At 37.8% G+C, this 24,031-nt stretch overlaps 1 protein-coding gene across 21 annotated transcripts in view; it reads right to left on the reverse strand.

Moving 5' to 3' along the window:
* The window catches only part of LOC132791599 (protein muscleblind), a 135,344-nt gene that overhangs the window by 94,000 nt on the left and 17,313 nt on the right, over window positions 1-24,031 (reverse strand). For 2 of the 21 annotated variants that reach the window (XM_060800600.1, XM_060800599.1), the window contains exon 3: window positions 4,508-4,541. The exons of the other annotated variants lie outside the window; for them this stretch is intronic. In XM_060800600.1, coding sequence (XP_060656583.1) covers window positions 4,508-4,541 — 34 coding nt within the window. The remainder of the gene's footprint in view (window positions 1-4,507; window positions 4,542-24,031) is intronic. 21 annotated transcript variants of the gene reach the window in all.

Genomic DNA, 24,031 nt, shown 5'->3' on the forward strand with positions numbered 1-24,031 from the left:
CTAGATGAAAGCTACGCATATCTTAAAAGGAATAAAATAAATATGAAATATGTATTAGATCAAATTGTCTGACCTTACCGAATAATGCAATTTACCTATAACCGAAAAGTTATCTCAAAGTGAGGCAAATCATTTCAAATTCATAGATTTAAGAAAAACTTTTTAATTAAAACTTTTTGCTGAACTCATTTGCGTCTTCATTTCTCTTAGTTTCTACAGATTTTTTTAATTTTTCCGCGACTTTTCCTGTTCTTCATGTCGTACAAACCATTTGACCTTAAAGGAAAAAGTCAAAGACTGGATTTGTTTTTTTTGCGATATTTTTTTGGCATTAGCACCTAATGGACCTGCAGTTTAGACTCTACTATTTCACAACTGACTAATAGATTTGATTGCTGCAATTATCAAGTTCCAATGAACAAAAAAGAGAGCATAAGATTTGGCGGCAAGTGAAGAAATTGTGTTGCATACTCTGAGGCGCAAAATTCGTAAGTCATGACTGGAAAACTATACCAAGAATTGCCTTTGAAATACGATTATAAGTATCGGAATTTGAAACCCAAAGTAGTTATATATGAAAATCAAATATTATATATAATATAACAAATAAATAAATAATATAATTTAATATTAATAAGACTATCGAAACATCTTATGGCAATTCAAAATGTGAAATTACGAAAACAAATGCTCAAATAGATAGAATCCAAAACGAAAATTGGTTTAATTGTATCGCATGGCTAGACAAAAGTTTATAAAGAACAGTGAAATTAAATTAATCACTAATTACGCGCAAATCCATCAGAATTAACCACAATTAACTAAACTTTGTTGCAACAATTTTCTCAAGTTTGGTATCCTTGCGGCTGCCACTGTTTCCTGCTCCTGCTGAGTCTACGACGTTGAGCGTCGTAGCTCCTCGCTTCATTTCAATTATTCAATTTTACACCTTAAGGCATTCCACACTGAGCAAGAAAAACACACAGACACTCTCACACACACACACATACATACATATATACACACCCATTACCGCGCAAGCTTGCAGCAAGAAATGCTTCCAAATTTGGTATCCCATGGTTGAAAGTTGCTCCAGCAACGTCTTCGCCTTTTGCTTTCTTTCTTTGCTGCTGCTTCTTCTTCTTCTTCTACTTGCGCTTGTCGCATTAATCGCACGGTGCAAAAGGACCAAGTTTGTAACCGACTTGTTTTGCCCTCTCTCTCTCTCCTTTCCCCCCATCCACAGCTTGGCTGCAAAAATTCCGAAAGAATGGAGCTAGGTTTCGGGCTACTGAGGGAATGAGAGAGAGAGAGAGCTTCAGAGCATCTGGAATTTACAGCAGCGCTAAATGAAAAATTGTGGAATGCTTCATGGCGCTTAAAGCAAATGGCAGACAGCAGCCTGCAGCATTTTCCTCAACTACAATAATTCCTTAAGTGTGGCCGCTTTTTTCCGCTGCCCTCTTTCTTTTCATTGTGGGCGTGACTTCTGTGGTAAATACAACACTTAAATGCTTCCAAATGACAATTGGAATTTGGCAGCGTTAAGACTGCAGATGCGATGTACATATTTCTATGCCATTAAAAGGGTTTTTTAGAATATTATTTAAATGTACTTCCGCATTCGGTGTGAACCCAAATAAATTCATTAAGTTCTTGCGGCTTAAAAAGCAGCAAAATGCAAATGAAATAAATTTTGTAACTTGAAATATTTATAAATAAAAATGCCAACTGTATGTCTCCATTTGTTTGCCAATTACACATGAAAATCATCTTAAATTGTCGACACGAAATGTATTTATAAACAACATACAACAGAGATGCAAATAAAGCAAACAAATTGTCGGCTTTTCGCCCATCTCTGGCTTGAAGCCAAGAAATTTGACTTTAGAGATCTATAATTTGACACGAATTTATTCAGTTAAGTATTTCATGTTGTCAAATATGTATTTGTTGTTGGTTGTTTGAAACTACAAAACCAAAAAGAATAAAAAGAGACCTTTTTACACACGAAATGAGAAATGAGAATACAGAGGAGAACTAAATTTGCAGCGACCTTACAAATGAAATTAGGCAGCATTTAACTGAGCGTGCCAAATATTTATAAACTAAACAGACAGACCACAAATATGTAAATGCAATGTAAGCATTTTATAATTGAATTTCACAGGCGGAGGATGTTTGGCTTATTTTGTTGCGTTCAGTTCGATTCTGTTCTGTTCCGACTTATAATTTAGTGCGAATAAAATCAGTGGCAAGTATTGGCGGCCAACAACAATTAAATAAATGGATTTTTCGAAATGTGCAAGCAAAAATTTAATGATTGCGCTTTGCGAAATTAACTCATTATAAAATTAATTAAACAATTGATTGGAGCCACATAACGGCAACAAATGTGACTGTAATTGCAAATTCTATGCACAACAACAATTCACTCTTTCTCTCGCTCTCTCTCTCTCTCTCGTTTTGTGTGTTCGACTTTCTCTCTCTCTCTCTCTCTCTCCCTCTCTCGGTTGCTTGCTTGTCTATAACCAACGGAAATTGCAGTCAACTTAGGCCTATGGCGGGGAAGAGGGAGGAAGGATATGTGAATGTGTGTTTGCAATCAGTTTTCAGTTTTCAAATCGCCAGCAGCAAAACCTAAAAGCAAACGATGCGACAGCAAACGAATGATATTGGGGGTTTTTATCTGGGGGGGAAGAGTCGTGGAAAAAATGTATATGTTTAAATGTGTGTACTCTATAATAGAATCAATTTGTAGTAAACCACAGGAGACACATGAAAAACGCAATAAAAAAAGAACGGCAGTCGCCTCAATTTTCCCTGTATGTTGTTTTCAATGGTCTGTGGTTTTTGGTCCAACCGCAAAAGAGCTTTAAATTATTGCACTGGAGGGTTGTTTACCTCTCTCGCTCTCGCTCTCGCCCTTGCTCTTTAAAGAGGACTCTAGGACTCGCTTTTCCAAACATTCAAACATTAATAAATGTTGAATATCGAAATTGACAGTATTCAAATATACTTAAGGGTTGCCAAGCAATTAGAGAAATTGATGCACCTGCTTTCAATTCGTTTCAGTCTGTCAATGCTCACTCCCATTAATTTAGCCAACACAATGTTCGTTTTTTGCTGTCTATCTATGTAAGATCACAATTTATAACCTATAAGCTAAAAATAATTGTTTTTATACGGTATTATATATCTCTACCTATATTAAACAAATTGAATATATCGTTTCGTGCCCAAATCTGATTTCAATCTGGTACATTTTATATTTTATGGTATATTTTTAATGTAATAGTATATCAATATACCGAATATATATCCGGTATATTTTGCACAATTTTGAATGAATACAAATTGAAATCATAAATATATTTTTGGTATATTTTAGTATTATTCGGTATATTTTAAAGAAAAATACTGCACTGATTTTATGAAAAATGAGTAGCGATTATATCATAGTCGAGCACACTCAAATTAAGCTTTCTTTCATGTTAAATTTAAAACATTTTACTGCAATAAAACATGTCCTTTGCCACCTATCACATCGTGAGCTGAATAAAGATTGAAAACAATGAGCAAAGTTAAACAAAAAATAAAAACGTTTGTGTCTCGCTTTTGTGTTATTATGAAGCACACACATTACACCACAGACTTCAACAATCTTTCCTTTGTCTATCGCTTTCATCATTTTGTAGACGCATTTTTTGTAACTTAATTAGCATTTTTACAACTTTTTTGTGTGTGTTTTAAACTCGTTAGTCCTCGTAAAGAAGATTTTCGTGCTTAGACGTTGTTAAATTCATTTTTACTGCTCACAGGTCTTCAAATATTTAAATCCTAAAAACCGAGTAGCTTATTCATCGCTTATTATAACTGGATTTGACATTTTTGATTACTTTTGATTACTTCAATAATATAAGTAGTAATAATAATTGAAAATGATAACTACGCTATTTGAAGCTTGTAAACATGACCTAACAAGATGCACACAAAAACACAAACACACAAATTCACACATTTTTGTGATGTCATACAGACAAACCCTGCGCGCTTCCTCTTGACACACGAGACGTCCTTAGAGAACGACAGCCTGACACTTGTCTGAGCTATTTCCGCTGTATCTGTTGTTGTTGTTGTCGTTGCTGTTGTTTGCTTTTATTGCATAATTAATTAGTGAAAATAGCAAAGCAAAAATGAAAGTGAAGCGAGGATGCAAGCGAAGGCAGAGAAACCAAACTTGACAGCTTTTGACGACTACTCGAAATGCTGCAAAGTGTTGCACTGCCAGCTTACACCCAGCCCATTCATAGTCGCAGTCAGTTCGGTGCCTGAAAGGACTTACATACTGGATGGAGTCTTTTTCTTTTACTTGCTCCTTCATTAGTTTCGTTGTTCACACTTTGCACTCGTGTCTTGTTAAGACTCATCTCAACTGCTTTCAACTGAGTGTCTCTACCTCACACCACCAACGTGGCGTATGCTTAATAAATTGTCATAGACTTACGATATTTATATTTACTGCTGGATGCATAACATACCTGTAAGTAGAAAGAAAGAGGAAGAATCGGTTAATCAAAAGCAAAAGTTGAGTAAATTCATAATCTTAAACTAAATATTAAACATTATTTTAAAATTGTTTTAGAACAAGTTTCTAATTATAATAGTAATCTATTACATTTCTTAACCAAAATAGTAAAATAAATCATTGTCTTGAGAAAATAAAACAGTGTGTATATAAATTTTAGGGAATAAAGGAGATTAAAACCTATTGAATATGTTTCCCAAACGTTATAAAAAAATAAACACTTCTATATTATTTTAGATATTATATATAATCTGAAATATACATATGGATATAAACCATCAATATTTAAGAATTCCCATAATTAGCATGCCTTGAAATAATATTTAGAGTTTATTTGCATGTTGACTTAATTTCACATTAAACTCCTACGCTGCATCTATATAAATTATATCCCTTTATCCCTTGACTTCTTTGCTGCTGTCATCAGCACCAACGCGACTTGGCTTCATTCTTTATTTGGGTCTTAAAGCCTCAAGTACCCGCTATACCGCTCATCTAGCGGTCTGTCCGCTCCGTGCTTAACTAGGCCAGAGTTCGCTCACTTTAAATTGTAACAAGAAAATTGGTAATTGCTGCGGTCACATGCCGCTGCTGTCGACAACGACTTCCACAACATGGCTACAGCAGACACAGACACAGCCACATTCCCCGCCCTCAAACCCAGCCACACACAAGCGCAGAGCATAGCCCACTCATATATATATACTATATATATATAAAAGTACCGCAGCAGCAGCAGCAGCCCCAAAACATCTTTGGGACCGTTAATAAATGTTGCTAGGAACGGGGGGCAACAAAACAGACCAATAATGGCAGCAAGTTCAGCTTAGTGGGCCACGTTAATGACATTTCTCGCGCGCGTTGCATATTTTCGAGCGCCATTTAAAGTTGCCCAACTTTTGCCCCCCACCCAGGTGTCAATCATTAGATTTGATACGCCCTTTTGCCACGCCTCGCATTTACTTTCGCAAAATTCACTTGAGAAAACTTTAAGAACTGTCATAAAAATCGAATGGCTTTAAATGTTGGAAAATAAACTGAACATTAGTATACCCTGTATCGATAAACGAGAATAGGATTATTTAATATTATGTATTAAGTATTTTTTAAAGAAATAAAGTCTGGTCACACTTTCTCAGTCTCTCTTTTGATTTGGATTTGTGTATGTGGTACAGGGTTAAATGACAAACAGAAGCAATCAATTGAAATACAAAATTGAAATCAGTAATATTTAAATCAATTTAAATCAATCCTTTAAATAACTTTTCTATTGAGTTTTACAACATTCTGCAGAGTAAACTTAATATGGAAAATTTATAATATAATTTGAATAATTATTAAAGGCTTACTTAAGAATCTTTTTAAATCTTTCACAAGCATATACCTTTTCTTAAACTTAAACTCAAAAAAACAGACTGAAAAAGTTAAACGTCCACTCAGTCGAGCATCAAAACTCAACAACAAAGTTTTGGGCACACTTTAAAACGCAATTTTGTGGCGTGCATTGTCTTAATGTGCCCCCAAGCAAAATAAGAAGAAAAATCCAAGAAAAAAAAGGACTTGAACTTCAACGTCTAACAAATTGATGAGCAACTCATCGCAATGTTACAGGGTTGGAATTCTCCTGCTGTTGGTGTATGGAATCTCAGTTCACAGTTTAGATAAAGCTGCATTTGGTTTTTATGCGCCCAATTCCGTTCGGAGTAATTTAGTTTGGTGGGCGTGTCACAGACGCCGCCCCGATGGCAATGGCGATGGTAATGGTAATAACGGAACTCCGTCGTCACATGTTGCATCTGGCATCCAAACTGCCTGCGTTATATGTAAGTATCTCCTCCCTCAACATTTATGGGACTACACCGAAATGTTCCCAGCTAGTTGAGGATTATTTTGAGTTTGAGCTCCCGTTGAGTTTTATGTGTTTGTAATTAGTTTTTCAACGCTGTGTGGAGAGCAGAAAACGGACAAGGAGACAAAGTCGGAAATGAAATTGCTTACAATCATGTTTATACCCGGTAGAAAAGCGTTAAAGGGTTATACTATAAAAGTGTAATATTGCAGACATTCACTCTGAATCTGTAACACTAGAAGTTTAATAATTTTAATAATTGCTTTAATAATCGTATTGATTATACGCAATTTATCTAATTATTACCAATTTTACTTTTTTTGTTTTACTTGTTAAATTGGTTTATAATAAGCTAATTATAATTAATTTTATTTTGTTGTTGACACTCTTTGTAGTGTGAATATATACTCGAAATTTGAGCTAAAATTAGATAATTACTCTTTTTAGTAAGTTCAGCTTCGGTATCAACCAGTTGAGAACATGCGATTGTTGCTTTCTTGCACACACAAAATAGTAAATAGAATATTTTCAAATTTTGAATTAGCGTCTGAGATAATAATAAACAACAGCAGATGACGTTAGAAATGGCCTCGACTTTGAAATTATGGGGCGTGTAACCGAAAGGAACTCGGTGTGTAATGGAAGCAGCAAAAAGGATGACAACAAACACAGAAGGAGGAGACTTAATCGCCTTTTTTTGGGGTTGGTCATTTGCAAGATGCGAGATCAGCAATTTCATGAATTTTGTTGGTTTTGTCAGCTTTTGGGTAATTCTAATAAATTTTACTACTTAAGTTGCGCTTAGCTAAGTGGCAAGAGGTCTTGAGTTCAGTATATGTAATATAATTATAATTATTATAGGTTTATGCCATTAACTGAAAGTTAAAGTATAAGAGTCTTTAAATTGATAATTCTCTATTATCATATAAGTAAATATTATTAGAGTAGAAGAATTTCTGAAATGTAATAAGCAGTTAGAGTTAAGTAAGTAAGTATATTTAAGACATTGTTGTTCCAATTTTCTTAATAGGTACCAAAATTGCTAAAGTCAAAGAAAAGTCCCTAAAATATCGTGTTATAACATGTTAGATATATTTATATAGAGCAGTAAACAACTTTAAGAGAGCAAGAACACATCTTATATGAAATTGTCCTTTACTCTTATGATTAGTGACTACGAGATTGTTAAATGTCAAACTTGTTCTGCGCTTTCAAATCTTGTAACTTCGACTTTACCTTTTCAAATTTAGACTAATAAAGAGTCTCAAATATATATGAGATGTGCTCTTTAAAATAGCAGTTCGACCGAAGAAAAACTTTTTAACGAATTCTTGCATATTTATTTAAGTTAGTCACTAAATTACATCAGTATTTAGTGTATCGTAAGGAAAGAATTATCAATAATGCTTATCTATTAATTAAATACATTTTGGGGTTTCACTAAGCTATTATGCCATCGTATATATAAATATAATTATGTTAGAAGTATTATTATTATTATTGCGTAAATAGGGATTGGCTAGACAGTTGGATATAGTTGGACTTGTATTGTTGTTTTGTTGTCCTGTTTGCCACAGCATTGTTTCGATGCTTCGTTGCGCGCAATGAATTTGTTATGAATTTATGTAGCGTTTGAGGGAGGCGTGGCAGGCAAATGAAAGTAATAAGTTCCATGTGGCTGTCTCACCCATTCCATTGGCGAGAGGAGGAAAGAACTTCTCCAGTAAACTCCTCCAAGCAACAAATGTGCGAAAAACGGCAATGATTATGCGCCGCATAAGACAACAGGCTGCCGCATGCCGCATGCCGCATGCCGCAAGCCGGATGCTCGAGACAGGGCGCAGGTTAACTCAAATTTTCCCAGCACATAATGCCGACAATGCTGACAATGTCGTTTGTGCCCAGAAAAAAAGCGTAGAAGAACGAAACACGAAAAAGGAAGAAGGCCAGAGGAAGAGGCAGCGAGGGGGGAAGGATACCCCCTGAGGGTGTAGCGAGCACTGGGCGCGAAAAACATTTTCTATTTGGCATTGCTTTCGTTTTCAATTTGGCTGCCGTCGGTTGCCTTGTTTCGTGTCCTTTCGCTTCATCATCGCCATCGTCATCGCCATCGCCATCGACTTTGTCTTTCTCGTTGTCGTTGTCGTTGTCGTTGTCGCTGTCTTTGTCATTGTCTTTACCAGGCGGCAGGCGGTTCTTTAGCAGCTTTGCTGCTTAGGCCAACTGAGTAAACCTGAGGGGGGAAAGAGCTCACTCTGCGCTGTGCTTTTCTCAGCTTTCCGTGAAAAACAATAAATATTAAAATAAAATTTGTTATGCGAGACAGGCAGACACGCTAGATGAACGCCAAAAGCAGGTGGAATGGGCGACAAATGTCGCCGGGTCGCCTTTCTCGTAAACGCTTTAAGCGGACTGACAGTAATTTTCCATGTAATTTGATTGCTGCTCTGCTTCGAATCAGAAGCAACTCGACTGCGATGTCCCTTACAGTAGTAGGAACGAAGTCTTTATTGGGTACTGAAAATTGTTTAAAGATTTGATGCGCCTAGTTACTTGAAAGGACACTAAACATGTTCCATTAAGTAAAGTAGACTCTTCTTATGAATAAACAAGTAGGAAGGCTACCCGCTAAACGTTCTCATCAAAAGCAAAACTGTGTGGTATTATCATTTGAATATACCACAGAATACTGAAATATACCGAAATTTATATTTACTATATTGATATTACAAGTGCTCTACTCGTGAATGAACAATGAAAGCAAAACTGTGCGGTATTATTATTAAAATATACCTAAAAAATACTGAAATACACCCAAATGTACATTTAGTATATTAACAACTGCTCTTCTTATGAATAAACAACAAAAGCAAAACTGTGCGGTATTATCTGGTAAATATACCAAATTAATATACCGACAAAATTACTGACATATACCGAAATGTATAGTTAGTATGTTAATATGATAAGTATTCTGCTTATGAATAAACAATAAAAGCAAAACTTGTGGTTTTCAGTTTAATATACAAAAAATACTGAAATATACCGAAATGTTGGTATATTGATGGAACAGTTGCTGTCAGATGAAAATCAAAGCTCTATTTTTTAGAGTCCTTAGATTTAGGTGTTCCAATTACAAAAAAAAAGACTTCCAAATAGTTTCAAGGAATACCGAAATTATTTACGCAGCTCAGACATTAAGTTGCTTAACGCCTTGAGTTTGGAATACCGCAGACAGAACTCAGGATGTATCAGAGAGCCTTGGTAACCGGGTGTCCTGCTATGACGACGCTCGCTGTTTATAATTTTATCAACTTGTATAAATATGACAAATCGCTTTATGACTTCTCACGCAGCGCAAGAGATGCCGGGCCACATAGATAAGTATGGAAACCCAAGACTGGCCAGGAAAAAGATGGCAGCCTGAGGCTGCCAGGCAGACACGCAAGAAACGCTGCACAACTAAAATAATCAAGAAAAATGTTTTGTACTAAATCACGAAGCAAGAGCAAGAAAGTGTGGGTGCGTGGGTGAGGCGGAGGGGGAAGGGAAGTAAAGGTTGGCCATTCGAGTGTGCATTCGTATCATGGCAGCAAGGAAATGAAAACCGCAGGCGGCACTGACATCTCCGTGCTCCATGGGCCACTTTCCTGGCTTCTTTTTAGCTGGCTGACACTTTTTTTTGCCAATGTTTTTTCATCAGTCGCAAGTTATGTTCACTGCAACATGCGGCGTATACGCAACGTCAACGCACAGCTTATGCACTTTTCCGCTTTCCACTTTCCGCTTTTAGCGTTCAGCGTTTCAGCTTTTCTGGCCCAGCAGCAGCACGCGAATTCCGACAGCTGCAGATGTCGAGTGGAAGCTATGAGAAGCACATTTGCCTGATACTATCGCATCGCATGGTGTTTTATGTTTGTTTTTTGCTTTCTCTCTCCCAAGTAATTTGTGTAATTATTGTTGCCTCCTCTTTGCTTGCGATCTGTGTCTGTGTAAGTGTGTGTGTCATTATATTTTAAATTGAGCGTTAAATTTTGCGCTTAAATATTTGAATTAAACTCAATTAAGGGCCACACATCGGAAGCGTGATCAATGATACTTATTGCAAAATCTCAAGACTCATCACTCAAGTTGTATAATTAACATGTTAAGCAAATATTGCCTCACTTTCAATCCCTCGTTTAAATAGAACTTCAAACTTTAATTTGAATCCCTTTTCACAATTGCCATAGCCGTGTTCCTGTATTCCTGTTCCAGTCACACTTAACGTCTTGATAATGCTGGCAATAGAAACACCTGCAGTATTCACACCCTCCGCGAGCTGGAGCTGTTGTCTCGGCTGTTACATATTTTTGTCACTAATCCGGGTAATAAGATTGTTTAATTTTGCGCTAAACTTAACGTGTTCTTTGCTCGCTCGCTCGCTTGGTTGTTATCGTCTTTTCTGTCTGCTGTTTGCTGCTATTTTGCTGCCGTGGCACGTTCTTTTGCTACCAATGTACTCTGTATGAGTTTCTTTGTTTATCTGCCCCATCCAACCGAATTGAGCCTTCTCCCCATGAGCATGACCAAGGCAAGCGAGGGCAACTCTGCTGTTGCTAGAGCTATGCAAATTATGGCACACCTGCCGAGCACTTTCCACTTTCGTGTGATTGGAGGCGAGCGATGTGAGGAGGCAAGGACTCTCTCTCTGGTCTCATGAGGCATTGGCATACATTACCCCCTGGCAAATGTTACAATCAAGTTCGGGTACGGTTCGGTCCCCTAGAGCTACCCTCAGTCGAAAATTTTTTGCTCCCAGTCTTGGAAAATTAAAATGCTTTATTTGCACAAAGCTTGCGCGCCAGGATCCGCATCCACATCCACATCCACATCTAGAACCACATCCACATCGTGTATATGTTTGCCTCATTTCGTTTGATTTTGTGCTCCCTCTTGCTACTATTTCGATACGAGAGACAGAGGCAAGCGGGCAAACAGGCAAGCAGCAAAGCTGCCAAGCTTGGGCTGCTACTTTTTATAGATTGCCGACGTTAGAAGAGAGTGGCAAAGGCAGAGCGGAGCAGAGAGAGGCTTGCTTGTCTGCATCGTCTTTTGCCTTTTGTGTGATAATAAATTTGCTTTGGTCTAAGGCAACAACTGGGGGATTGCAGCTTCAGTTCCTTTGCACAAAGACCCCTTGCCTTCGCCTTCCCATACCCCCTCTTTATACAGAGTGTGCTACTCCTCCCCCCAAAACTTCGTTCGTCTGCTGCTGCCTTTTACTGCCTTTCATTTTGTGCTTCTGTCTCCGTCTCCGTCTCCGTCTGTGCCTTTTTATTTTTCTCTTTTTTTGGTATTTTTATGCAAACAATGCTCGAGTGTATGCAAATATTTGAGTTTTAAGTATGTTTGCAACCCATGCACACACACATACGCACACAGAGAGTCTTACATCTGTTGAGCAAAATTAAAAACCGACACAAATGAAGCAAAAGGATACGCCTGACAAAGTCCTTATTCTGTTTTTGCCTCGTCTATACACGATCTGTTGCTCCCTTGACTGCTGCTGCTGCTTCTTTTCTGCTCCGCTTTGTCTCAATAAATGTAAAAATTATTAAATTAAGTAACTGCCTTTCCCATTGCCCTTTTCCTTCTGCGTTTGCTCTTGATTTTGCTTTCCTTTCTGCTTTTCATTTTCCCCATCTAACATATGCTCCCATTGTTCAGCGAAAGTGGTTTTATGTTTATAAGCAAATAAATTACTGTGTAAATAGGTTAAATTTTCTCGCATGAGAAGCATTGGCATGGTCGCAACTCCTCGGGGCACACACAATATCCCCAAAACAGGCGACAGCTGCACAGGAGAATTTACTCTTACAATTTCTGAGACTATGTGTGAGTGTATGTGGGTGTGAATGTGTGGGTGTGAGTGGGAATGTGTGGGTGTGTGTGTGCTGGCATCTTTGGGGACCTGTCGTTCAATTCCGTGACGTTTAATGTGACAATTAAATTTCATTTTGTGCAAGACCTAAATTATTTTTACTGTAGGCTGAGGGACATTCCAGTTGAGGTCCCTAAGGACTCCCCTCTAAATGAATGAACAGGCAATTTCATGCAATTAAAATAGAATTTGCAGGAGTACTGAAAATATCACAAATATTTAAACTATTCCAGATTTATTTAAACGTATTTTTCATATGTGTTTAAAAGATGTCAACTTCTCTCTCCTTCGCTTGACACTTGCCTCATTTCGATGTAATTATTATTACATTTTTTTTTTGTGTGTGTGTTCGCAATGTGAAATGTTGAAATAAAAGTGCAGAAATAATTAAAAAAAAAAAGATGTGACAAGATAAATAGCAGCAAAAGTTGCCAAAATTAAAGGAAAGTAATTAAAAAGTGCGATTAAAAAGAGGAGGATTGAGGAATGAGAAGAAACAAACGCCGCTATCAACGTCTAATGGGAGAGTGGGAGGGGAAGTGAGGAAAAGGGGCGAGAAACGAACGAACTTGGGCAAATTGTTGACGCTTGCCATTAAGCTTATAGCTCAAAGCTGTGCGCTATGAAGTCGACGAAAGGATTTAAGCCGAAAATAATGATAATAATAATAATTATGAGTGAGAGACAGATTGTCACAAGTTGTCAAAGTGACTGCGAAAGTAGTAAAACCACGGAGCAGGCGTCGCGGAGAAAGAGAGAGAGATAGACCAATGGGTATTAAGCTGCCATAGAATGGAATTGTTAATGGATGGCTGCAAATTTGTGATGCTGAAATTAATTCGTAAACATCGTCGCCTATTTAAGATAAGTCTGCGAAGGTATGCCAATAATGAGAGATTTGAAAAAAATGTAGTTCTGTTCGGTAAGGAATGTTATAATATACCGAAAATAGGTAATTATTAATAAAATATTAATACACAAAAGGTATACTGCATACATCGATATACTACTACATTAAAAATATACCATAAGTAGTATAGAAACCTAGACAATATAGTATATATAGATTATTTAGTAACAATATACCGAACATAATAAATTATTAATAAAATACTAATATATCAAAAGAATATACTATATGCGGTATATTAATATACTACTACAATCAAAATATACCTATGTAGTTGAGACCTACATAGTATAGTACGGATTGTATTGTAATAATATGCCGAAGATAATAAAATACTAATATAACGAAAATACTAAGAATATACCAGTATAGTATATTAATATACTACTACACTCAAAAAATATCATATGTAGTATAGAAACCTACACAGCATAGTACCGATTGTATTGTGAAATCGATAAAAAAGAAATAATCCACAGGGACTTCAATCTTTGAGTAAGGCATTTTAAGTAAAATGACTTAACAAAGTGTTCTCATTGCCTCAGTTGGCATCTGCGACACAGCATACGAGCATACACAATGGCATAAGCACGCGCAGCTGTTGACATTTATGATGCCAGCTCTGCTCTGCTCTGTCTCTTCTCCTCCTCTTTCTGTGCAGGCAGTCAACAAACGCACACTTCATATATTACTCATACGCAGCATAGGCCAAATTGTTTTCAATGAGGGAGCTCAACCCGCAAGAGAGCTCGGTCTGGCACTTGAGGCTGTCTGGGGCTGAAAGCAGGTGTTTGCATCTACGAACGTGTAAGTTGTACATATGAGTGTGAGTGAGTATGTGTTACTGTTTTTATGCCACTCGAGTGTAAGGTAAACAAACATAGACACAATGCCAGAGAGAGAGAGCGAAGGGAAAGTCAAGGAAAGGAAACGAAACGAGAGAGAAGAAAAGGAAAGGTAAGAAAAGGACACAGTTGCCTCTCTGCTTCTCCCACTGTTTCGAGGCTCTTGAAACTATTATAAATGTTGACAGTAATGGCTTTTTAAGCCCATTTCCACCAGCCAGTAGATGGGCACGTGAGCTTCGTGTCTGGCGTCCCAACAATAAATGTCATTTAAATGAATGCATAATAAGTCACTTGAATTAAAACTCACACTTAACATTTGGCCGCATTTGTAAATATGCGTTTATTAGATAATAAACTGAAGCTGAAATCGAAAGCCGGAAGTCAGTTTTGCAGCGATTATGAATTATCGAGCGACATTACTTTACGCAAGATGCAAAATTAAATTGGATTTTACACACAATCTTGGCCAAATTGATAATTTTCCTGTTTACCAGCATGTTTTAATTGGCGAACCAAGTTTACAAGCGGATCAAACTAGAAATCATAGAGTAGCTAATCTTAAATCTCTTTTGCTAAAGACGCAATCCCCACCAGCAGCCACAAGCGAATGCAAATCGTGTTTGACAGCGCAAAATGGCAAGGAAAAAAACGTGAAAAAAGAAAACAAATGAGCTATCCACATGAGTTAGAGACTCACATACAGACATACATAGTTACAGCGATGCAACTCTGCATACATGACTCTTTGCGCAGAGATTATAATGTCGCTGATTGTTTAATCGCTTGGAAAGTGATTGAAAAGTTGACGTCACATAGCACAGAGAGCGCTGTTCGTTACGTGTATAGGACTTGGGCTATAATACACAGAGAGGAGATAGGGACACAATGTGAATGAGTCAGTGAAGTGTAACCAGCTTGACAGCCAGTTAGCATATGCTAAAATGTGAGAGTGAAAATGGTTATCGATGGTGAGCAGATCTATCTTGTATTGAAATGGAAAGAAACACTTCGTATTCAGATATTCAATAATACATCTCGAAAGCTGCAGAATCATTCTACTTTGTTGTTTATTTATGGTAAATATCAAGTAACTTCCATTGCATTGCTGTTTGTGCAGTTACTTAGCAGGCAGCTTAGCTGTCTGCCGTTTTGCTGTTTGCTGCGAGTATTATAGCAGGCAGCTTCGAAACTTGAACACACACACTTGAACAATCAACTGAAAAGTGCAGCTCATGACGCACTTAAAGACCACAAAAAAAAAAATAGAGAACAAAAGCGAAATACAAAAAAAGAAAGAAGAGAGAACGAAATCAATAAGCCAACATTTAAGTAAGCCGCTGTCACAACAATGCCAAGTTAATGCGTTTCTGGCACCCACACAATAACAGTGCGGGATATAAATAAGCGGCCATCTTTGCGTTTTATTTTTGTGTGTTTTTTGTTGGCGACAACTCAGCGACTGTGTGGCGCCAGTTTGATGAATAGGAATATGGCTAGATATACTATATAGTTTAGTGGTTGCGGACTGTGCATAGTTATAAACAGTAAAACTGTCAAAAAACTGATGGCACAATTCAAAAAGGATAAACATCTTTTCGCTTTTCGCTCCTCGCTCTTGCCAAGCGCCAGCCGTAAATCATCAAAACGTTGACTCGAGTTCCATTTCAATTTTTATTGTTGTTGTCACTTCCCACTGGCGTCTCTCCCCTCTCGCTCTCTCTCTGTCTCTCTGAAGAATGCTTCTTCACTTCTCCCTACTTTGCTGCGACAGTAAACATACTGAATCGTAATTTTTTTTCTACCCGGCTGCTGTTGCTGACGTTTCTCGCTTTTGTAACACCCCCCAATTTTCACCCATTCCCCTCCACCCCGGCTGTGTAGTCCACTCAGCTCGTTGCCTCCGATAAGCGTGATTGAATTGATTTTCTACTTTTTCTATATAGTACATACAAATATACATATATATATTGATATAAGTCTGTATATAGTATATCTATATCAACACTGTGTAGACTCGCCATTTTGTCGTGCCACTTTACTGATGGATATCAATTGAACAGTCGCTCGTTCGCTTCGCGCATTTTCAATTTTCAACAACCGATGTACACAATTTTATTTATATACCTATTGTTTCTATGAGAGTACAACACATAAATATATTTGCAGTTGTTTGTTGCTTTGCCATGACAAACTTATGATGGTCTGCTTTTGGCTTAGTTAACAAGCATATTGATTTCATATCGTTCCCCTCCAACACACACACACACACACACACAACATAAACATATAAACACTCCCTCCCGCCCCCGCACCCAACAAGTAAAATCTGCTTTGTCCTTTTTTTTCTGTTTGCCTAGCTAAAATTATTGTTGCTATTTCGTGGCTGGCCATCTGAGTAAGCATAGCGGAAGTAATCCGTTGATTGCACGTCCTTTACCCAAAAAGAAAAAGAAAGAGAAACCTTGTGTGTGTGTGTGTGTGTGTGTGCGAATACAAACTCTCGTATCTAGGGGCTATCAACTGGATTTCTGCTCCACAGGCACGTGTAAAAATTGTTTGTCATTGGTCTGATGAGTGTGCTTAAAATGCTATTGATATATGGTGAATACATGTGTAGGGGGAGGATACGGATTAACTGATGTAAGAATAAGAGTTATCTAAAGATTCTTAAAGATTACGAAACCTATCCGAAACTTAAACGTTCCCAAATGTAAATGAAATACCAGGAGTACGATTTTATCGCTAAAATATACCGAATTCAGATACCAATAATACTAAAATATAATAAAAGATATTGATGTACTAAAAATTAAAAAAAAACTGTAGAATACCAACAGCTGCAACCGTTTTTTACTAACTGAATATATAAAAAATACTTTAAATATACCAAAATATACGATATACTACAAGATTTAAAAAATACTATAGAATACCTGCAGCTGCAACCGTTTTTTGTCATATAAGTAGATATCGGATATAAAAATTCGACTCATCAAGACGAACACTAAATCAAATCAAATCACAAACTCTGGCTTCGTTAAAATTAATACACTGAAAGGTTACCAAAATTATACCAAAAGTTAGACTACGTTTGTCGTTATACTACTACATTAAAAATATACACATAGAATACCAATAGCTGCAATAATTTTTGTCATATAGATGTCGGGTATAAAAATTCGACTCATCGTTATCAAGACGAACAAGAAATCCACAAGCTCAGGTTTCCTGCCAATTACACACAGCACGCACACATCGACACTTTTAGTTGTATATATTGTTGGGCTACTTTTCTCATAATATGCAAATTGGATTGGCAAAAGCCACAACTTCCCTGGCCTGGTCTGGCCTCGAGCTTCGAATCCATTGTGTGCATTGTCGCCTCGCAAACAAAATTCAAACACTTATTCAAACATTTATCGATCTCGTTGTTGATTAGCATTTTTGTGTGGTGCGATTGCTCGTTTTTCATTAGAATGAAGACGAAAGCAAACAATAACATGAAAGTAGAGTTTGCTTTAAAACGCCGAGAACTAAATACTCTTGGCTACATTTGTGTTTAATTTTGCTGGAGTGATAAAAAGCGGATAAAGGAAGTTCGACTTAAAATTCTTGGCTATGAATATGTTAATTTGCATCCCTAGACAACGACACCTGTCGATGTAATGTGTCGCTGTGTAATTGAATTCTCTCAACTCTTAAGTAAATTGAAAAGCTCTGTCTATGCTTTTCAGTTATTCTTATTTGTAGTCAATATTTTGCAGTCTGAGGCAAGTTAAGTGGAGTTCTAAATTACACTAATGGACACCGAAATGTAACCGAGCAAAGTTTTCAAATGAACTGCACTGGGCATTGGCATTTGAGGCAACTGAAGGATCTGGGCATCATCATCATCATCATCATCATGTTATCATAAGCAGCAGAAGGAGGTGGAGGAGGAGAAGGAGGAGGAGTAACAGCAGGAGTTGCATCAATAAATACTCGTAGTTGGAGAAGAGAAAGCTCACTAAATAGCTACGCTTCAAGTGATCCCCACAAAATGTGTGCAGAAGCAAACTTTTGACCATAAATTATGGCATTTATTCAAAGGCAAACCCTGACCGCTCAGTTGCAGACTGGTCAGACATGACTCTCTGGTCAGGCACCAGCACAGACAGACACAGTCTGTCGAATGTCCTGGACTGCCTCCTTTTTCTCCTCCTCCTCCTCCTTTTGTCTGTATTCATGCATTCGTTTATTAGGCTAAAACTTAACTCCCTATTGACAGACAGAGTTCGAGCTTCAGACTTTGACCAATCAAAATTTGGAGTTTATCCTTCGTATCGGAGGTATTTACAAATTTAGCTGCGCTGGATTATTTAGACTACGACCTCGTGCTTTTCTCTTATGTATGGCCCATTTCACAATAGAATGGGAGAAGAGGCCTCTTTTAGTATGTCAACAGCAAAAATGAAGCATAAAAAGCGCAAGTTGCGCCAATAGCGCGTGCAACTGCCGCATGCCGCAGCTTCATTAAAATTGCATCAGCATTGGGACAAAATGAAAAGAAGGAGCCGTAGGAGACGTTGTGGAATAGCCTAACGATGTCAGCACACAATGGCGAGCACACAACGTGTGTGTGAGTGTGTATGTGTGTGTGTATTTGTGATGTTGATGTCGTTGTCGTTGTCGATGTTGATTGTGGAGGAGCTAAAGAAGGCAGGCAGCAGGCCGAAAGCGTGCTTTACTCTCCTCCAGAAAAAGGCAATAGAAAATTCCACAATATACCCGCAGTGTGTGGCAGGAAAGAGCGGAGCTGATGTGGAGCCAGAGAGCGGCACAGTGGAACAATAAAGAGCATAAGCAAACACTAAATTTATCCGGTAATGGAAAGATTTACTCAAACTATGTAAAGATAATTCAAAAACAACTTAAATTGAAAATGAAATTCATAACGCTTCCCCATTTGCATTATCGATCAGCGAAAATGCAATTGTGACCCACTGTGCCAGAGGCCAAGACGTCGTTGTCGACGACAAGTCGCGTGACCTGAATTATTGGTGGCATATTGCCACTCATTGACTTTGCCGCAACGCCAGCGGCAAAAGAAAATGCTGCAGTCGCTGCTGATATAACGAAAGCATAAGAAAGCGAGGAAAACGATGTAAGAAAAGCAACAGCAAGACTAAAGAGGGAGAAAGGAAGAGAGGAAGACTCGTGGCATGGCGTGGCGTGAACTTAAAGTTTCATTGCAAACAATTTGGCCGCTTTAATCAATTTCTGCTCAAAAATTCAAGAGCCAGGACCATGAATGCAAGTCCTCGAAGGAACTGTGCTGTTGCTGCAATAAGGACGACAAGGCTGACAATTGTTTGTTGAGTTTGTCAAGTAGAAAAAGTCGACACGCCGTTGGCGACAGGGCCCGAGACATTGAATGCAACAGGAATAGCTGGAGCTCGTCCTGCGAATGCGAATGCGAATTCTTGAGCCTTATGTCCTTACAAATGTGCAGCAACTGCTTTGTTTGTTTGTCTCGATTTATTTCTCTCTTTCTTCTTCGCTGCTGCTGCTGCAGTTGTCGACAGTGCGGTTTAATAATGTGTAAAGTCAAAGTTATTTGATATACCTAAACTCCAATTTCACACACACACACAGAAAAATTCTTTTCTCGTTGGCACTTTGTCACTGCTCACACACACACACACACACAGACATAGACTCAGACAATTCTTATACTTTTCCTCTTTAAATTTATTGGGTTTTCTATACTGCTATTATTTGTAAGGAAGACTCCACACGCTTCGATTTCCTTTCCCTCCACGATTCAGGCGCCATTCTATATTTTCCCTTTCCTTTCTCGCTACCATTTTCCGTGACGCTCCGCAAAATTGAAAATAAATTGAATGACGTTTTTATTGATCCCGATTTCAGTTGAGCACTGCACTCTGCACAGCGCTTTTCCCATCTTTTCCACCACAAAGTTACCCATTTTGACGCTTGGCCATCGTTCTAGACAGTCGCAAGACGAAAGACAGTAGGCAGAGCAGAGTAGAGGCTGCAGGAAGTATTGTTAGACAATGAAAGCTGTTTGCGGTTCGAAATAAAAACGAGGCAGGAAAAAAAAACAATCTTAAAATTGCAGGCAACCTGAATCGATTTTTGTTAATCTGATTTTCATAAATCCATTTACTTATTACATCATCCACAGCAGATTCCTGCGATTCATAGGAATTTCGAGCTAATCTAATTGCATTTAATCCATAGGGAAGTTTTTTTGCTTTGTGAAATTTGACAGGCTCTCTTTTGTCGACTGGCATAAATCACAAGTCGATTTTGATTGACAATCATATGAATAAATTACACGTAGCATAAAGTAAATGCATTTTTCGCAATTGACAAGTGAAAGAAAGCCTGCAAAAAAAGTTATCAAGTTATTTTTATATGAACTTTTGACACTTTGTCTCTTTGTCAATCGGTGGCAGCAAATTAAAACTTTACATTTTCGCTGAGAAATACGAGAAGTTGTCGCATTTCTCTTACTTACAGTTACTCCATTCCTGTTTTTTTTTTTTTCTGCTCGTTCAGTTGAGTTGAGTTGAGCTTAAGTCGGAACATTCATATTCATCGCTGTGGAGCATTAGTTTTTATTTGCTTGGCAAGTTTCTTGCACCCATGATAGTTCACGTTCAGCAATACGATATGAAAAGAAATGGCGCCACAGAGGAGCCACGTTTGTTTGTTGGTTAGGACAACACACACACACATACACAGAGAGAGAGAAGTTTGAGTGGAATTTAGAGATGCAAGTCCTGCTGTCTGGATGTCTGCAGTCAGACAGCAATTTGTCAGGCTCGTGACTGTGTTTAGCTAGTCTTTCGCTGCGCTCTACACTCTCTACACTCCCTGCACCCTGGTCTCATCTTCGACTTCGACTTGGGCTGCTTCATTTGTTGGCTTAAGTAACTTAACAACTTTACGCTTTCAGCTCGCGTACGCGACGTCCTCCTCTTGTTTATATTGATAATGTGCCATTTATTTTATTTAAGACATGCTATGCCCGCTCGATTTGCCGCCGACATTGCTGCAGTCACGTTCCGGACGCAGCCCAGGACACACACACACACACAGACACAGAGCCAGGACGAATGAATTGTGTAGGTTTCAGCAACTGCGACTGCACATGTGCTCCAGCAACTTGCTGCAGCTGCAATCCAATTGCAGAACCCCCCATTCCGAAAGGCAACCCATCGTCGTATTTTAGCTGCGCAAGGACATGCCACAACTTGCTGCTGCATAATGCATTAAGTGCTGGCTCCTGCAAGCTCCTGACAACCAACCAGCTTCTGAGTTATTGACTTGAATTTTGTTGCGGAATTTCAAAGTGCAACGTGTGTAAGGCATAACAAATTAGCAACAACTCCTGCGTGCCAACGACCACTTGAACACAGATTTTCGCAGTGCTTAAAAGGTGTCGCCAATACCCAAGGATTATGGTGAATGCAGACAGCAGAGTGAAGAGTAAAGAAACCAATTTAAGATGCTTTAAATCAAAAATAAGTCAACATTGTTCAATTTGCACCACATAATGTGTTTATTTTAAGGGTATTAAGGGTATCTATAATTATTCCACTAAAAGACAAATAACATTGTTATATTTTAAAATTATACTTTGATTATTCAAAATGAATAAAGCAATAGATTCTTGATTAAATTATTTATAAGAAATACTTTGTATAGAGTTGTACTTTATGTTGAGTAAGAGAATTTCAATCTTTTTAATAATGAGAATATATTTATTGTATATAAGAAACTCCAAATTTCATACCCGTTTTTAGTTGAGTTTTGTGTATTATTTGTAAATTTAATTCATCTAAATATACTATAGCTTCTTATATTTTAGTATCTTATGACATGGTCGGCATATCTAAATATATCCCAAATATGGGTTTCGGTATATTTTAGTATTTTTTCAATATATAGATTTGGTATATTTGATCGACAATGTAGCAGTTTTTACTGGAATTTAATATTAAATATAACTTTTGGTATATTTTAGTATCTTCGGTATATCAATATACAAAATATAGTTTTAGTATTTCTTCAATATATCAGTTTGGGATACTTTAGCTTTAGTATCGCAGTTCTTACTAGAATTCAATATTAAATATAGCTTTTGGTATACTTTAGTATCTTATGACATATTCGGTATATCGATATACCAAATATAGTTTCTGATGTGTTTTAGTATTTCTTTCGTATGGCATATTCGGTATATCGATATACCAAATATAGTTTCTGGTATATTTGAGAATTTATTTAGTATATAAATTTGGTATATTTTATCAATAATACCGCAATTTTAAACTGAAATTCAATACTGCTGCAAGTTCTGCTGTTTTGCTTTTCGTTCGACAAATATGATAAGTTAATACTTATGAATAATTTGGGATGTTGTAAAAAGCAGATATAATTAAGAATAATTTGATAACACTGAGTTAGAACCAAGGCAAGAGCTGGAATAGAAACCATAACGAGAACGAGAGCGAAACTCTGTTCGAGGATTCCGGTTGTCTTTCAAATTTAATTACCCAAGTATTTCCGACTGACAACAGCCGCAAGGCGCCAGGAAATTCAAGCGTCAACTACAAAATGAAATAGAAATAAACAACGCTGAACGTTGAAAACTAAAACAAAATAACTTCAAAGTGGCGCACATTGTTGGCTTTCTGATCTCCTCAACCTCTCATCTCTCCCCTCACTCCTCTTCTCTTCTCCGTTACGAGACGCGCTTCTCACGCTTTGTGGCGGAAGAGTTGCCATTTTCATTTTCTTTGCAGGAAGCCATATTCTTGTTTTTTTTTGCCGTATTATTTTTTATATTTCAGTCTGTTGTTTTCATTTTTTTCTGTTGTATTTTTTTTTCATTTTTGTAGTACGAGCTCATAATTTGCATGGCATGGAACTTGACTTTTGTTGCCCAGAGACTTCAGAGGAAGAGGAGAGAGAGAAAGAGAGAGAGAGAGAGAGGAGGCGAGAAGTGTGGAAAGTGTGTGCTGTGTTCATTCCAGCGGCAGTGTTGAAAATATAATAGAAAAATAAGGTGCCACACAATATGGCCGAGAGCTTTACAGTTGGTTAAGTAGCAAAAGCGCGCGAAAGGCAAAAGGACGCAAAATGCGGCCAAGCCAGCCGGATAAAGTGGCACCAACCAGCCAACCAGCCAGCCAGCCAGGCAGCCAACTAACCAGGCTAACTCTTGGCGACTCTTGGGGGAGAGAGCGGTGACATTGGCAGCGCCAAAGCATAGCGTGAAAATGGTTGTGACAAGAAAATTATAAAGCGGAAAATGTTTTACGCTGGGCCCATTGCATTTTGCCTTACTCCTTTCCGAGTGCCTTTTTCTTTAAATCGTTTGCGAAAAAGGTCAACAACGAATGGGGTTGAGGAATGAGTTGCGTAATCCTGAAATGATCTCCTAAATAAGGACAATTAATAGGTTCTCGGTAATCATTCGACTATTTGAGTTTAAATGGAACTAGGCTTGAAATTCTAAACACACTTGTGTTCTTGCTCGTAACCCCAAAGTAAATTTCATTAGAGCGTCTACAATAGAGAGTCTCTAACTCAACTATGCTCGTAAATTAGTGTCGTGGTGTGCACACACACACATTGAATAGGCACAGGCGGGTGTGTATACGTATCAAGCAAGGACCCGTAGGCCTCGTGTCCTTAAACTGGTTGACGTCCATTATATGCTGGTTACTTGCACGTTTAAGTTCGTTATACATTTAAACCCAACACATGCCGCACGCCTCCCGATTTGTGTGTCAAGCACACACACACTCGAACACACACACGCACTCGCTAGGGAAAAAGAGGTGAAAATGAGTATAAACACACTCAGCTACAATTACAACACTCAAAGCCTGGAAAT

The sequence above is a fragment of the Drosophila nasuta genome, chromosome 3 (assembly GCF_023558535.2).
Source record: "Drosophila nasuta strain 15112-1781.00 chromosome 3, ASM2355853v1, whole genome shotgun sequence".
NCBI lineage: Eukaryota > Metazoa > Arthropoda > Insecta > Diptera > Drosophilidae > Drosophila > Drosophila nasuta.